This window comes from Cryptomeria japonica, chromosome 2 (genome assembly GCF_030272615.1).
Source record: "Cryptomeria japonica chromosome 2, Sugi_1.0, whole genome shotgun sequence".
Lineage (NCBI taxonomy): Eukaryota > Viridiplantae > Streptophyta > Pinopsida > Cupressales > Cupressaceae > Cryptomeria > Cryptomeria japonica.
Genome location: NC_081406.1, coordinates 600,851,153 through 600,867,018, shown reverse-complemented (window position 1 = coordinate 600,867,018; position 15,866 = coordinate 600,851,153). Strand labels below are relative to the sequence as shown.

Sequence of the window (15,866 nt, the reverse complement as noted above, 5' to 3'; positions counted from 1 at the left end):
TCTGCGTAAAATCTTGGATGTCTATCTTGTTGCTTTTGGCTAGTTGATCAATGAGGATAAATCTTCAATTATCTTCTTCAACACACCTAGAACTATTCAGTTGAGGATTGCTCATATCTTGAGATTCTAGGTCAGTTCTCTTCCCTTGACTTACATGGGTATTCCTATTGTATGTGGGAAAAGTGGGGCTATGAAACTCAAAATGTGAAAAATGAAGCTCCAAGAGGCTTGTCCACACACCCACAGGACTTCTTGGTGCAAGTTATGGAGTCATGAAGAATGACTCAACTTCCGAAGGATGGTTCTATGGTTCTCTATCTCACAAGGTCCCTGAAGCCAATGCCTTTGCTCTCAGATCACTGAGCAAAGTGGCTTAGGGATGACAAATGCAAGAACGAGGGATGCTTTTGATTGATTTTAACATGAGAATGCATCCTATCTATGCATGATCCTACAAATGCAATAAACTAGATTATAAGATGACAAGATTAGTAGTAATTTTATCCTAACATGAAAGACTAGTTATATGATTTAAGCTAATGATAAAAGGATGTAGTCTAAAATGTTTATTAGATTAATTCCTTTTGCAAAGAGAGACTAGATGTGCTAAAATTGAGCATAAATAAGATACTAAAGCTTGCATGGATTTTAGATAATAGATTTCTTAGATTCATGGATCCCCAAAATGGAGGAAGGAGAGCTCTATTTATAGCAAAAATAGGGCAATGGATGGTCAGGATTGAAAGAGTTAATCAAGGGCCAAGATTGAAAGCTATCAATCCATGTTTACAATTCTCACCAATGAAATGGTGACAATTGTCAACATAAGGCTGGTTGAGAGGAGATGTAAGAAGCATTAAATACTTGAGAAGACCTCATGGTTACCCTAGGGGGTAAGGGTTAAGGTTAGGTTAAGGTTATCCATTGGATAAAGCTTTTACCCAAAGGATAAACTCTTGTGCAAGGGTTAAAATAATAACCATGGTCAAAGCAATAAATGCTTGATGAGACCCTTGGGTTAGATGGACGTTAAGTTAGGCAGAAAGTCTCTAACCATGCCACTAAGGGTTAGTTAACCATTAATGGTTTGAAGACTTTGGGGACAAATTTGTAAGAGTCCTTCCAAATTTGGGGGCATTTAACCATTAATGGATAAAGACTTTAATGCATTTTGAAGACTTTACTCCAAATTTGAGAAGTGGCCTCCTCAAATTTAGGGAAAGGGGATAATTGATGGATTTGGGTTAATTGATTAGGATTAGATGGATTCTAGAAGAATTTAGGAATAGGGTTTAGGATGCAAGTGGGATTTTAAATAAATTAGATTTATTTAATTGGGGTAAACTGTTTAATTAAATGTGAGTTTAATTAAAAGTAGAGAGAAGGGTTTTAATTAAATAAAATGATTTATTCAATTAAATGATGCAAAAAGGGCTTAAGTGAATTTAACTAAATAAATTGAATAATTTACTTAATTAAATAGAGGAATGTGGGTGAGTTTAATTAAATTGGATTTAATTAAATAGAGGAATGAACATAAAATATTCATTTAGGAATATGGTCATTTTTATACGTCTACATTTTGCCCCTCTTTGAAGTGACGTGTGTGCACATGTTGATTCAAAGAAAATGATGTGTCATTATGATTTGTTTGTGATCAATTTTTATGCCGTGCCCCAGATTTGATAAACGATGTTGATAATGCCCCCTCGGGAGATGAATCAAAAATTTTGAAAAATTGATTTGAGTTGGATAATTTTGATAGCATTGTAAATTTTGGTCTATGTTGAATGCAAAAATTGATTCATCTCCCGATAATGATGTTGGGTAGGTTGGCATGAGACACCACAAGCGATTTTCGTGTTCCTCCATGTAACCCTAATTTTGTTTTACCCTATAAAAGGGAAAAAGTGATTTCTTTTGTATCATTTGTGCTTGTTGACTTTGGAGAAAGTGACACTTGGAGAGAAGTCAACATGCTGATTCCGTATTCTTCTCATCGATTAGAGCGCGTTAGGAGGTATCAGAGGCCTGCTGCGTATGGACCACCGGTAAGTCAACCTTTTTTACCCCTGTTTGATTTTTTATTTTGTCGTTTTTGGTCATTTTTTGAAATTTTAAATGCGGATTTTTATGATTTAGCACGTCGGGTCTAAAAGGTAGCGCATGTGAAAATTTTTGTAGCACATAGGTTTTAATAATAGAGGGTAGCGTCCGAAAAGTTTAGGCTAGCGCATCGTTAGGTAAGGGTAGCGCATAGGATTAGGTTAGTGCATCGGGGGCATAGGGTAGCGCATTGGGTAAAATGGGTAGCGCATAGAAAATATCCAGCGCATAGGGGCTTTAGGGGGTCGCATGGGTAGGTCTAGATAGCGCGTAGGTGTGACCTAGCGCATAGGGTTAAGTGTGTAGCGTGTAGAGAATATAGAATAGCGCATAGGGTAGTTTTAGCGCATAGGGTAGGTTAGGTAGCACTTTGGAAGAAAAGGGTAGTGCGTAGGTTTCTGCTAGCGCCTAGGGTTGATTGGGTAGCGCGTTGAGAAAACAGGTTAGCGCATGAGAAGCAGCTTAGCGCCTAGACAAGATGTTTTAGTGCATATAGGAAAAATTTTGGTATAGTGGGATCTGGGAATGAAGAAAATGGGTAGGGTGATGCCAGTTCTACCGGGATAAGTGCGTTTTGTTAGTCTTCGTGTCTGTCGCCATTGGTGTGATAAGTGTGTCCAATATGAGTTCTGAGATAACTTGATTTGGTTTGGGATGTTTCAAGTTGATATAGATTTGATGTGATTTTGATATGATGTGGAACTTGATTTAAATTTGTTCAAAGTTTTCAAGTTTTTGATATGAATGTGTTTGATATGAATTGTGGAGCTTGAGTTGTGTTACAAGCTGATATAGATTGTCGAACTTGAGTTGTATTACAAGTTGATATGAAACTTGAGTTGTGTTACAAGTTGATATGAATGTGAAACTTGAGTTGTGTTACAAGTTGATATGTTTTGATGGATTGATATGATGTGGAACTTGATTTAGATTTTTTTTCAGATTTTTCAAGTTTTTGAGATGAATTTGATTTTGATATCCATGTGGTGATGAGGGAACTAATATTGGACTTGCGTTGCTGTTTGACAGAAGCGTCTTGGAGTGGTACAGTTGCGTGAGTGATTTCCGAGACCATGGTCCTTGATACCACGATTGACACAGGCTGACAGAGACATTATTGAGAGGTGTGGTTTGACCTCTTTGTTAGATATGCCTGGGTTTATCATATACCGAGGTTTATTGACAACATTGGCAGAGAGGTGGCATAGCGATAGGAACACCTTTCATTTGGCGACAGGCGAGATTACAATGATGCCTGAGGATTGCTATAGGATTCTGCGGATTCCTGTAGTAGGTGCATTGCTACCCTACGAGCAGACGAAGGAAGGTGGGACTGAGGCATTCCACTGGATTTTTCAGGATGACACTATTTGTGGGTATGAGATCCCTTGGCAGGAGTTTTTGGATTTGGATTACGCGCCTCTACCATCAGTGTTGGCAGGCTTTATAGGTGGTTTCTTATGTCTCGACCGTAGGTCTAAGGGACTATTAGTGGGATGGGGATTGGTGCTAGAGGACATGGTGACACAGGGTTGTCGATTTACATAGCCGACCCACTTATATAGGGATTTACATGAGGTAGTGTATTTGGGTTATGACAGTCTATCAGCTGGAGTGACACTGCTACAAGTATGGGCATGGGAGCATATCCCCGTAGCTAGGCCATTGGCAGATAGAGATAGGCCTGTTGGATGCGCGTACGCATATGGGTACAGAGGGATAGTTGTCCAACGTAAGCTAGGAAAACTAGAGCATTGGAGGAGAGTGCTGGATGACATTGATACGGTCGTCTGGCGACCATATATAGGTTGCAAGGTATGGGCTGAGGATGGGATGGAGATGCCCTATGTCTTTATGAACAGATATTTGATAGGGCAGACGCCCTTTGTGATTGAGAGGTTTCTGCATAGCCGGGTGTTGCGGCAGTATGGTCAACAGCAGGGGATGCCACAGGGAGCTTGTTTTTATGCTCAACGAAGACAGGATATTCTGGATTAGGGACCAACGATTGATAGCAGGGCGGCGGTGGAGGAGTTCTTTCATGCAGTTGGCCAAATTTGGGATTATGCCCTTGAGATCGTGGATGCAGGGATGACTTACGAGTTTGCAGCACTCTTCGTAGCACGAGCAGTGGCTAGGATATCTGATCCAGCTAAGATGATTCCATCTTTTGATGATGATGAGGAGGTAGATGAGGGGGGGTGATAGAGGAGGAGGTGATGGCGGAGATGGTGGAGGAGGTGACCGAGGGCGGCGAGGGGAGAGGAGGAGATTGAATCAAGGGAGACTTGATTGGGGGAGGAGAGGAGAGAGAGGTGGAGATGGTGGTGCTAGAGGGATACAGGGTGAGAGAGTAGGGCAATGGGTAGCGATGGATAGGGGGAGAGGAGGTTTGGCTATCAGAGCCGGAGAGGAGGAGCGGGTTGGCGAGGTGTTAGCAGCGGTGGGAGGGTATGATGATTTTAGATGACCAGCCCAGAGGAGGAGGTCAGATGTTTTACCTCCACCAGCACCGAGGACAATTAGAGGGACAGGGGGTACCCCTTCACAGGTACCCTTGCAGGTGCGGATTCTGACACATGCAGAGGATGCACAGATTAGATCGCTGCAGTTGTTAGTGCAGCATTTGCAGACACAGATGCTGGCGCATCAGCGTCAGATGACACAGTTGACCATAGTGAGATACTGCCTTGGAGCGGTTGGGTCGAGCCGAGGCTCAAGCAGAGGCTTTGGAGAGAGTGGCAACAGGTGACCCGATGAGAGACACCTTGAGAGAGCTGGCTTTGAGAGACAATGAGGCGGAGTATTACAGGAGACATTATGAGGATGTGGTGCCCAGGGAGTGCCGAGTGCAGAGTTTCACACAGTCGAGATCTAGTCGATCTCGAGAGACTGGGTCGAGGACGAAGAGCAGAGGTGCAACAGGGCCTCCTAGACAGGATCCACCTGGAGATCCAGGTGCTGGGACATCTTCAGTGAGACCGTCTCCCTTAGGAGATAGTCATACGTGAGAGACATTGTCTCCATCGTATTTTGATCATTGTATTGTACTTGGCATAGATATGACATATTTTGTATATTGCTCATTTGTCGAGATATATATGACACCATTTTCTTTGATCTTCATGTGATGTGTTATGGATGATGCTTTCTATATGCTTTAGTTTATTCTATGATGATACAATGCTTAGATAGATGTATGTGATGCGATATTTGATGAATATGATGTGATAATGTATGATGCTGTGAGATGTATCTTGAAAATGAGATGTATGATATGATATGCAAATAATTGTAAAATGATATGCAGCTAATTGTAAAATGATATGCAACTATTGATTTTGAGCATCCTCATTCTGCATTCGTCATCCCTGTATAGCCACATGTTGTTTTCTTTCATTGTATGTATCATCATTGAGCATTGATTTGTTTTGGGATATGTTGAAAATTTATACAAGCATAATGGTATAATTGAACCATAATGATCTGAGAAAAATTTACATGAGTTTTGATTTTGCAAGATAGCACAAGCGTCAAGGTATAATTGAACCAGGACGACCTGAGTGCGGATTGCGTATAAACAGACAAGAGTAAATCATTTGTATGCGTAAAGTGGAATCATGTCTTCAGTGATATGCTGTGAATCACGTCTCGAGACAAGTATTTACATAGTACAGATGATCACCTCACAGACAGAAAACTAAGAAAATATTGGAGTCCCTATGACATTCTCTAGCTTTGAAGCATTGTGGAGAAAATTTAGAGGATCCAATAATTCAAAAAGTTAAAGTGCAAAAATAGTCAAAACTTTATGCAAGATGCAACATTTGATATTTTAGAAAATCATCCATCATATTTTGTGAATCCTGTTAAGCGATCAATGTTTTGCTTTGCGATTGTACGAGTGTTGTTTTGCTGGATATGAAGTTCTGAGTTTGCAGCAAGTTTTGATGTTTTGAACGTGTTGCAAACTTTGATTACTACCCCTAGTCAAGTGTACTTCCTAATGTGGATATGTACAGTGATTACCAAACCATGGTGAGATGGGGTGAAAGGATATGCGGATAAACCAGGATAGTGACTATGCTAAGTATGGCCTGGATGGATATTGTGCTAAAAATGTCGGGCGATGGCCGATAGTGCTTTACTGTGGAGATAATGGTATGGATAGATATAGAGGAGCTTTCCTCTCACAATAGCACCTGTTGCCAGGTTTTCACCAATTGCTTTTATTGCACATTTTTATTTACTTTTTTCTTGATTTTTTTTTTTTTTTTTGACTTTTCCGTGCATTACTCAAGTGTAGTATTTCTTCATATGAATGTTGTTAGTTGGTTCATTGAGCACATCTCCTTCTGAAGTTGTTAGCTGATAGGTGCCTGATCCATAGGCTGATATGATGACATAGGGACCTAACCAATTAGGTTCAAATTTCCCTTTCTTTTCTCGATCTTGCTGATTTTTAGGATTTTCTTTGAGTACTAGGTTCCCAACTTTAAAAAATCTGGGAATGACCTTGTGGTTGTAGCTCCTGCACATACATTGTTGATATGCTTTAAGATGAGTGTAAGCACGTTGACATCTTTCATCTAGAAGCTCGAGCTCTTGTAGTCGGTTAACTCAATACTCTTCATCTGGGATTAAGCCTTTCAAAGAGACTCTGAGAGATGGAATTTCTACTTCCAAAGGTAAAATAACTTTGGATCCATATACCAATGAATATGGTGTAGCTCCGGTAGGTGTGCGGATGTTGGTTCTGTAGGCCCAAAGTGCTGGATTGAGTTGTATATGCCAATCTTTGCCTGTGTCATTTACTATTTTCTTTAGGATTTTCAATATTGTTTTGTTGGATGCTTTCGCCTGACCATTCCCCTGTAGATAGTAAGGTGTAGACAAACGATGTTGTATTTTGAATTTTTCACATAGTTCTTGCACATATTGGTTCTTAAAAGGCCATCCACTATCTGTGATGATGGAACTCAGAATACCATATCTGCAGATCAGATAATTAAGGATAAAAGAGGCAATTTGTTTCCCAGTCATTGTGGTCATGGGGACGACTTCTATCCATTTTGTAAAGTATTCCGTTGCAATTATAATAAACTTGTGTCCATTTGAAGATGAAGGATGAGTTTTACCAACCAAGTCTAGTCCCCACTGACAAAAGGGCCAGGATGTTGTGAATGGTTGCAGTTCTTGTGGTGGTGCATGTATAAGATTGCCATGGATTTGGCATTTAGGACACTTTTTTGCAAAGTGATAAGAGTCTTTTTCCATTGTTGGCCAATAATATCCCATTCTTAGAAGCTTTTTAGCAAGAGTAGTACCACTTGAATGTGTGCCACAGATACCTTCGTGAAGCTCATGTAAAGAGGAGTCAGATTCATTATGATCAAGACAACGAAGAAGAGTACCATCTAGACCTTGACAGTACAAAGTATCAGCAGTAAGAGTATAACGGGCGGCTTGCCGGATAAAGTTGCGCTTCTGGTTTTAGGATAAGTCAATGGATAAGATATCATTCTTAAGATAGTCGTAGATGGGTCCATATAATTGAGAGCCGAAACTAGTCAAGGCATAGATAACATGGGATTCTGAATAGTCATACGTAGGGGAGAACACTTGCTCTACCAGGAACTCGTAATGATTCTGTTGCTCTGGAATTTGTAGTAGTGAAGTGATAGTAGCCATGGCATCAACTTCTTTGTTGTCCAACCTTGGTATTTTTTTGAAGGTGATGTATACAAAATATTGCTTGAAATCATCCACCATTCGTTTGTAGGGTAGTAGCTTGTCGTCCTTTGTCTGATAGTCATTGTTGATTTGATTGATGATGAGTTGTGAATCTCCGTAGACTTTTAATTCAGTGATCCGCCATTCTACGACCATTTTGATACCTATAACCAATGCCTCATATTCAGCAATATTGTTGGTGCATGGAAACATAATCCTATATGATTTTGGTATTGTGTGTCCTTCAGGAGTGATAAACAGAAGGCCAACACCTGAGCCATGTTGTGTGTAGGATCCATCAAAATATAAGGTCCATTGTTTGGGGGAGATAGTAAGAACGTCTTTGTTTGGAAATTCAATCTCCATAGTTTGTTTTCCAAGTGGTGGTGCTTTAGCCAGTTGATTTGCAATTGCTTGTCCTTTGATAGCTCGACAGACTGTGTAGTGGATATCAAATTCACTGAGGATCATGACCCACTTAGCCAATCTGCATGTAAGAGCTGCTTTATTGAGTAAATATTTGAGAGGATCAATTTTTGCAACTAGCTTAATTGTGTGAGCTAGCATGTAGTGTTGGAAATTTTGAGAGGTGAATACTACTGTTAGACAAGCCTTCTCAATGAATGTATAGTTTAATTCATATCCATTCAATGTCCTGCTGATGTAGTATATAGCTCATTCCTTGCCTTGTTGATCTTCTTGTGCTAACAATGCCCCCAGTGATATATCTATTGTTGAAATGTATAGAATGAGTGGCTTTCCTGCTATTGGTGGTACTAGAACTGGTGGATTCATTAGATACTGTTTGATTTGATAGAAAGATTCTGCACATTTGGCTTCCCATTTGAATGGTACATTTTTATGTAGCAAATGATTAAATGGGAGACTTTTATCTGCTAGTTGAGCGATGAATCACCTGATTGATTGGAGTCGTCCTTGTAGAGATCTGAGCTGGCTGATGTTCTTTGGTGGTGGCATCTCCATAATGGCTTGTACCTTTGCTGGATCCACTTCAATACCCTTAGCTGAAACTATGTAGCCTAGTAACTTTCCTGAGGTAACCCCGAAGACACACTTCTTAGGGTTGAGCCTGACTTGGAATTTTTCCAATCTATCGAAAATATTTTCTAAGATGCTTAGATGTTCTTCTCTGGTGAAGGATTTAGCTAGTAAATCATCTACATAGTCTTCCATGAAGGTATGCATCATGTCATGAAAGATTGTTGTCATTGCTCGTTAATAAGTTGCTCCTGCATTCTTTAAGCCAAAAGCATGACATTCCAACAGTACGTTCCCCAAGGACAAGTAAACACTATTCTATCTTGATCTTTTGGGGCTATCTTGATTTGATTATAGCTTGAAAAACCATCCATTAGTGATAGCATTGCATGGCCTGCTATGAGGTCTACAATTATGTCGATACTGGGTAAAGGAAAGTCGTCCTTTGGATAGACTTTGTTGACATCTCTGAAATTAGTGCAGATTCTGATGCTGCCATCTGGTTTTGATACTAGTACAATGTTGGAAATCCATTTGACGTAGTCAATGGGTCGAATAAATCCAACGTTTAATAGTTTCTTCAATTCAGCTTTAACCATGAGTGTCGCATGTGGATTCATCTTTCAAAGTTTTTGCTTGAGTGGCTTAGCTCCTGGAGCAATGGACAAGTGGCGCATGATTAATTGTGGATCAATTCTGGGCATATGACCAAGCAAAGTTGATTTGCTTTTCTTTAAAAAAATTGATAAATTCTGATCTTTCTGTTTCTGTCAGAGATTCTGCAAGGTGTGTATAGTTTTGGCTACTTCTGTAGTACCAATGTTGATTGATTGAGTGGGCTCAATCAATATGGGTGATTGCTCGTGATAATGTTCAGGAAGAGTGTCAAGTCTCCCATCTTTAGGTGCCTTAAAAAGGTTTTCACCCTCAGATGCGTCCTTTATTTTTACTTTTGTGTGATCTATTGCTGCCATTGACTGGTTTTCAGCAGTAGATCTTTTATTTGGTTCATTTTTGCGACTGAGAGACTTGGCACTCCCCTAAGTGCAGACATCGTTACTTTGTTCACTGGTAGAGTTTGTTTCCAGGTTAACGGTACATAAGTAATGGATAATGGATTCGTCATTTGGCAATATCGGTATATCGTGAGTTTCAGGTTCGTCCCAGTCTATGAGGTCAGGAAAGACAAGTGGTAAGGAATCGTTTGGCGGATCAAGTTTTGCTGCTATAAGTGTCAGGATGGAAATATCATCCTGATCGGCTGATGTGTTAAAGAATTTAAGGATTTCGTCGAGGTCTTTGATGGTATCATCTTCAGTATAGACTTGCGCATAATGTTGCTACTCATTTTCCTTGGTGTCATAGATATTTTGTGGACCAAATTCAAGTGGTCTAGATTCTGTGCCGCGTTCTTCTTGAGAGATGGGTGTATTACTGTCATTTGCACAAATATCTTCAGTAATATTAGAACAGCTACCCCATTCATATTCATTGGAATCAGTCTCAGAGGTATTATCCCAGATTCTAGCAGTGTTGTGAACTGGTATGTTGTAGGGTGAGAACATGTCTTTGATAATTGAGACAAGTTTGATAGTTTTCTCTGATTCTGTGTCAGATCCTGCTTCCACTCTTTGCATTTATTCATATACTATCTCTCCTCGGGGAGGAATGATGTAATCCAGAGGGGAGTCTTCTTTGTTGGATGTTGTTTCTTGAATATGATGTGCTTCTACAATAGATGCTTCCTTCTTTTGGTTGACAGGGTGTTTTTGACATTGTTCTCGTTCTTGATGTTCATGTTCTTTATGTATTGTCTCTGTTGACTCAAATAGTGCCTCCTTCCAAGAGTCTTCTTTGTACTTCTTCTTTGCTTTCCACCGAGGTTTTTGATATTTGCGTGGTACCTTCATTGGTAGTAGAGTGAGTTCAAAACCCAATCCCTTCTTGTCTTTACTAAATTGTGAAGGAGGATCCAATGGTTCTGTGACACCTTCCTGATGCTTACCAATAGGTCTTGTGCCATTGTATCCCATTTGCTACATGATTAAGTAGCCTTTTCCATATAGGTGTGTTGGTATAGCTATTTTCATAGTAGCCACCCAGTCTTCTTCCTCATCTTTGTATAGCCAACTAAGGATATCCTTTTCCTCGGATTCATGTGCTAGAGTGCCAAGTTGAATGAATGTGCCATCAAACTTGGTGATGGGCTGAGTTGCTTGATGTGTTGATGCAGTAGGCAATCCATGAGATCTAGGTGATGCTGGTAAGTTGGCCAAACACATGGGTTCCAAAGAGTATTCTCCCATGCCTTGTTCTTTTATCTTCATTTTTAGCTTGAAATATCTAAGTAATGATTTAGACTTTTCTTGTTGAAGATCTCGTGCTAATGAATTTTGTTTCTCTCTATTATGTGGAACCAAGCTGTCTTGGGCTGCCCCCATAGCATTACAATGTTGAAATGGATTATGATCAGCTGATATAGAAACCTCCTGGCCATTATAGGGAAATTTGTCACACTGGTGATATGTAGAAGGCATCGCTTGCATTTCATGTATCCAGGGTCGACCTAATAAGATATTGTATGTGAGGTCTATGTCTAAGACCTGGTACATGGTATCCTTTTGTATCGGTCCTACCTGAATTGGCAACACCACTGTTCCTTTAGATGATCTTTCTTCATCATCATATGCCTTTATAGTGATCTTCTTATGTGGATCAATAGACTCCTCAGAGAAGCCTAATGCACAGATAAGCTTTAAGGTACAAATATTAAGTCCAACTCCTCCATCTATTAATACTAGTTTAACCCGATGTTTATAGACTATGACTTCAATATGGAGAGGAGTATTATGTTGATGATTCAATGAGAGATTATCATGCTCAAAAAAAGTGAGGTTATGAGGTCCTGTCATATGAGCCACCATGGCTTGGAATTTGTCAACATCCAGATCTTGAGGTACATTTGTTTCAAGTAACGCTTGTTCCAATATGTCTTTGTGTTTTGGCAAAAGTTTTGGCAACTCAAGTATAGATATTTGAGCAGGAGTTTTGCATAGTTGACTGACTAGGTCATATTGAATTTTGGGTATGGTGTTTGTTGTTGGTATATGTCCCTTCAAGACATATTTTTGAGCTCTGGTTGTCATGTTGACGGATTCATGTTCACGCCTGTCTTTGATTGTGATGGCATTAACTTGATTGTCTACAGCCGATATATGATTGATGGTGTTATTGTATATGTGATTGATACGAGCCCCACGTATATCGTTTGAGGTTGAAGCTCCATCTTTTTTGGAGTTTGGAAGAGGATTTTTAAAGGCTCCATGGTCACCATTTGTCTTGAGACCATCCACTGTTAAATCACCTCTATCAATCATGTCCTAAACAATGTTTTTCAATTTCATGCAGTTATTTGTTTGATGACCTTTGTTGCGATGAAAATCACAAAAGTGAGAGTCATTCCACCAAGGTGGTTTGATTTGTGGTTCATAGTTGTTGATTGCTGGTAAGGAGATAATTTTGTTTGCCAGGAGTTCTCTGAATGCCGACTCCAGTGATTGTCCTAATGGTGTGTAGACATGTTTTTGAAAATTGCTGGTGTTACCTCATGAATTGTTATTAGGCCCTCGATTTGTGTGATTGTTTTGAGCATTGTTAGCGTTGTTGATGTTGGGTTGACCTTGATTGGTATTCGGTGTGTAAGTGTTAGTGTCTGGGTTAGCACCTTTGGGATTCTTTGTAGCTTGAGGATTTCCTGATAATGCGAGCACGAGCTGCTTAGATTTTGGATCATGTGATTCATTGCCTCCTTCATTTCCATTGTTTTTGTTTCTGGTCCGGAATCTGGATTTGTCTAAATTGTTGTTGTTTTGGTTATTGTAATGCGATGAACTTGTTCCTTCTTTGAAGAACTTTAGTGTTCCTTTCTTGACACATGCTTCCTCCACTTGAATGCCATTTTCAATTAATTTAGCAAAAGATGGTATGCATTGGAGTTTGAACCTGTAACTCATCTCACCATTCAAGTTGTCAATGAAAATTTCCATTTTCTCCTTTTCAGGGATATCTCGAGGATATCTTGAAACCATACACCACCATCGTTGAAGGAAAACCATGAATGTTTCATTGTTTTTCTGTTTGGTGTTACAAACGTCTAACATGGTGATAGCATGTTGAATGTTATAGGAATATTGAGTTATGAATTTGTTGACTAGTTCATCGAATGATCTGACGGGAGGTGTGATTTTAGATAACCATTCCATTGTTTGCCCTCCCAAGATTCTTGGGAATAACCTCATCAAATAGGTATCATCATGAGCGAATTCAAGACTCATTATGCAGAATTCTCGAACATGATCACGGGGATCGCTTTTTCCATCATATTTGTCAAATTTGGGAACATTTGAGTTTGGAGGAAAAGGTATCATGTTCAATCTTCTGTCAAATGGATAAGGACAAATTTCATTTAAGGAGTACCATACTGTTCTACCTTGTCGCATGTCTTGCATTTGTCTTTGTAACATTTTCATTTGCTGAGTAAGAGCAATCAAAGGTACATTGTTTTGCCAAGGGAATAATTCTTCTCTTGCATTAATTCTAGGCTAAAATGGGGTATGGAATAGTATGTTTTGCTCGGGGATGTTTTGCTCAGGTATATTTTGTTCTTGTAGATTTTGTTTAGGAATATCCTGCTCAGGGTCACACATCTCTTCCTCTCATTGTCATTCTTGATATTCGTAATGTTGAGACCTTGTTCGAAAAATGTCTGTATCAAAGTCCTCCGGAAGTTTAACTCCTTTTCTTGTGAGCATGAGTAGGTATTTCTCTTTGTCATTTTCCATGAGTCTTTCCACAAGCTTTTGAAATGAAGCGCTTTCTTGTCATTATTGAAGAAGTTTTTCAGAAATTTTAGTGTCCTCTAGATGTGGACCTTCAAAAGGATTAGATAATCTTCGATTCATGCTTGATTCTGGTGGTGTTTCTCTTTGTTGGTTTTGTTGAGAGCGAGTGACAATAGGCATTTTAGAAATATTCGGGGGTTGGTGGGGGTAACCTTGGGAAGTTATAAGTGATGCACTCGTCGGGAAAGAATGCTGGATTGATCTTTCCTCCACGATTTATTTGTTGACTGAACGCGGATTTTTGATAGATTTCTCTAGTCTTCAAAGGTTCCTTGTCAAATTCGTTTGATTTGTTCTGAATATACAATCGCACATGACGAAGGAATGTTCAATGAGATTTGAAGAGTTGACGATTGATGTGTAAAAATTTATTTCTTTTGGCAAGTTTTGAAGAACTTGGTTGCTGTTTCTTCAACTTGGTGTTATGATAAATATTCTTTCTTCTCAGAATATAAGGATTAGTCATGCACAAGCGGTCAATGGTTTCCTTTTGAGTTGTTTTGGATTCAGTTTATCTTGTTTTGGAAACTTAAGTTTTACTTTATCAAAGTGAAGGTTTAGATGCCCCCTCACGACAAAGTGCGTCAAATGATATGGAATAGAGCTTTCCCGATATGGAAATTCAATTTGACAACTTGGAGTTTTAAACAAGTGTGTTTTGGGATAAAAATCCGTGTGATAAAAAAAAGACCTATTTGCCACTTGTGATGATGTTTCTTGATTTTGATAGGATAGATATGTTTATCATGCAACCAGTTTCAGATTTAGACAACTTTTGTTTGATGGAAATTTGCTTGGAAATAGCTTTTGATACTCTGTTTTTGGTATTCTCATTTGACGAAGTTAAGGCTGATGAAAGGAGGTTTCCGAAAATGTTTTGAAAATTTTCCAATTTGACCTCTGTTTTGCCCCCTATTTTTTTGGTTTTGCCCACGTGCTGAAATAGAGACGCTATGCGCTACAAAATGTTCTCAAAGCGCTAAGGAAAAGACCGCACGCGCTATGTTGCCCCCTGCTATGTGCTAACTGGTTTCATTGGTTAAATTTTGTTTCAGCTTTGGTTTAAAAGATCATGCGCTAATATGAGCCGTTGACGCGCTACTGTTTATACTCTCTGCGCTAAAGGTTGACTTCCACACACTAAGCTGATGCTTCAACGCACTAAACTATTTTCAGAACGTGCTAACTGCTACTGCTGATTTTAGATTCTGGTGAAGCGTTACTATTAAGACTTTATGCGCTAAAGATAGGATTTGATGCACTAAAGTATGGTTCCAAAGCGCTAAGATGTTGCTCTTATGCACCAAACTGTCTTGACTTGATTGTTTTCTGCAATTTTGGAGTTTTACCTTGAGTTGTCAGTGATGATAGATGATTTTTTGAAGTAACAAATAAAGACACAACACCAAAGAAGTAACCATTTTTGCTTAATCTAAACAATAAGTGTATGTTTTGCGAGGATGTTTTCAAATCCCCAATGTTTCAATAGGTTTGGATACAAAGAATACACTTCAAAAAGACTCTTTATTCAAGGGTCATAAGTAATACCATAGCCCACTAGTCTCGATACTTCGTTAGCTCAAACAACCGTGTCACCCCCTCGAGGGTGCCCCTTTTTTTGCCTTTTGCCAGAAATTAACTCAAAGTGAATTGCTTCACAATTGAATAGTTATCTTGGGAGATATATGGTGAGTGATCTTGGGGGCGGATTCTTCCCCACCCTTACACTATGATATTACAAATGTCTGGTTACTGACTCGGCTTAAAGTTTCTATGTTAAGGTTCGTAATCAAGCTTCCTGTTCGGCCATCAGTGATAAACTCCCTTGGGAGGCTTCCCAACCTTTAGAACAAAGGCTTTACATATCTCAAGGATACTGGGGGAAGGCTAATCGCTGCACGCAACTGTTGAAAAGGACTTTCATTGCTTTCCACTTTTGATTATAGTGGGTTGGAACACTTGGCGTCAAAGTCGTTTCCCACTTAGGTCATTTCCTTCACATCAGCCAAAGAATGGCTTTAAGAGTTTTTCAACCCCTCGAGAAGGCAAGCCTGTTAAAGGATTTAAATGCAATAAATGTTGAAAGCGTAAGAGTGGTCTGGATTTTTTATCACCCAGTTAAGGGGA

The 15,866-nt window shown here is 39.4% G+C and overlaps 1 protein-coding gene across 1 annotated transcript in view; it reads left to right on the top strand.

Moving 5' to 3' along the window:
• The window catches only part of LOC131062975 (uncharacterized), a 53,981-nt gene that overhangs the window by 10,166 nt on the left and 27,949 nt on the right, over positions 1–15,866 (top strand). Inside the window, exons 11-12 of the mRNA XM_059215519.1 lie at positions 4,105–4,293; positions 4,670–4,854. Of these exons, the coding sequence (XP_059071502.1) occupies positions 4,105–4,293; positions 4,670–4,854 (374 nt within the window). The remainder of the gene's footprint in view (positions 1–4,104; positions 4,294–4,669; positions 4,855–15,866) is intronic.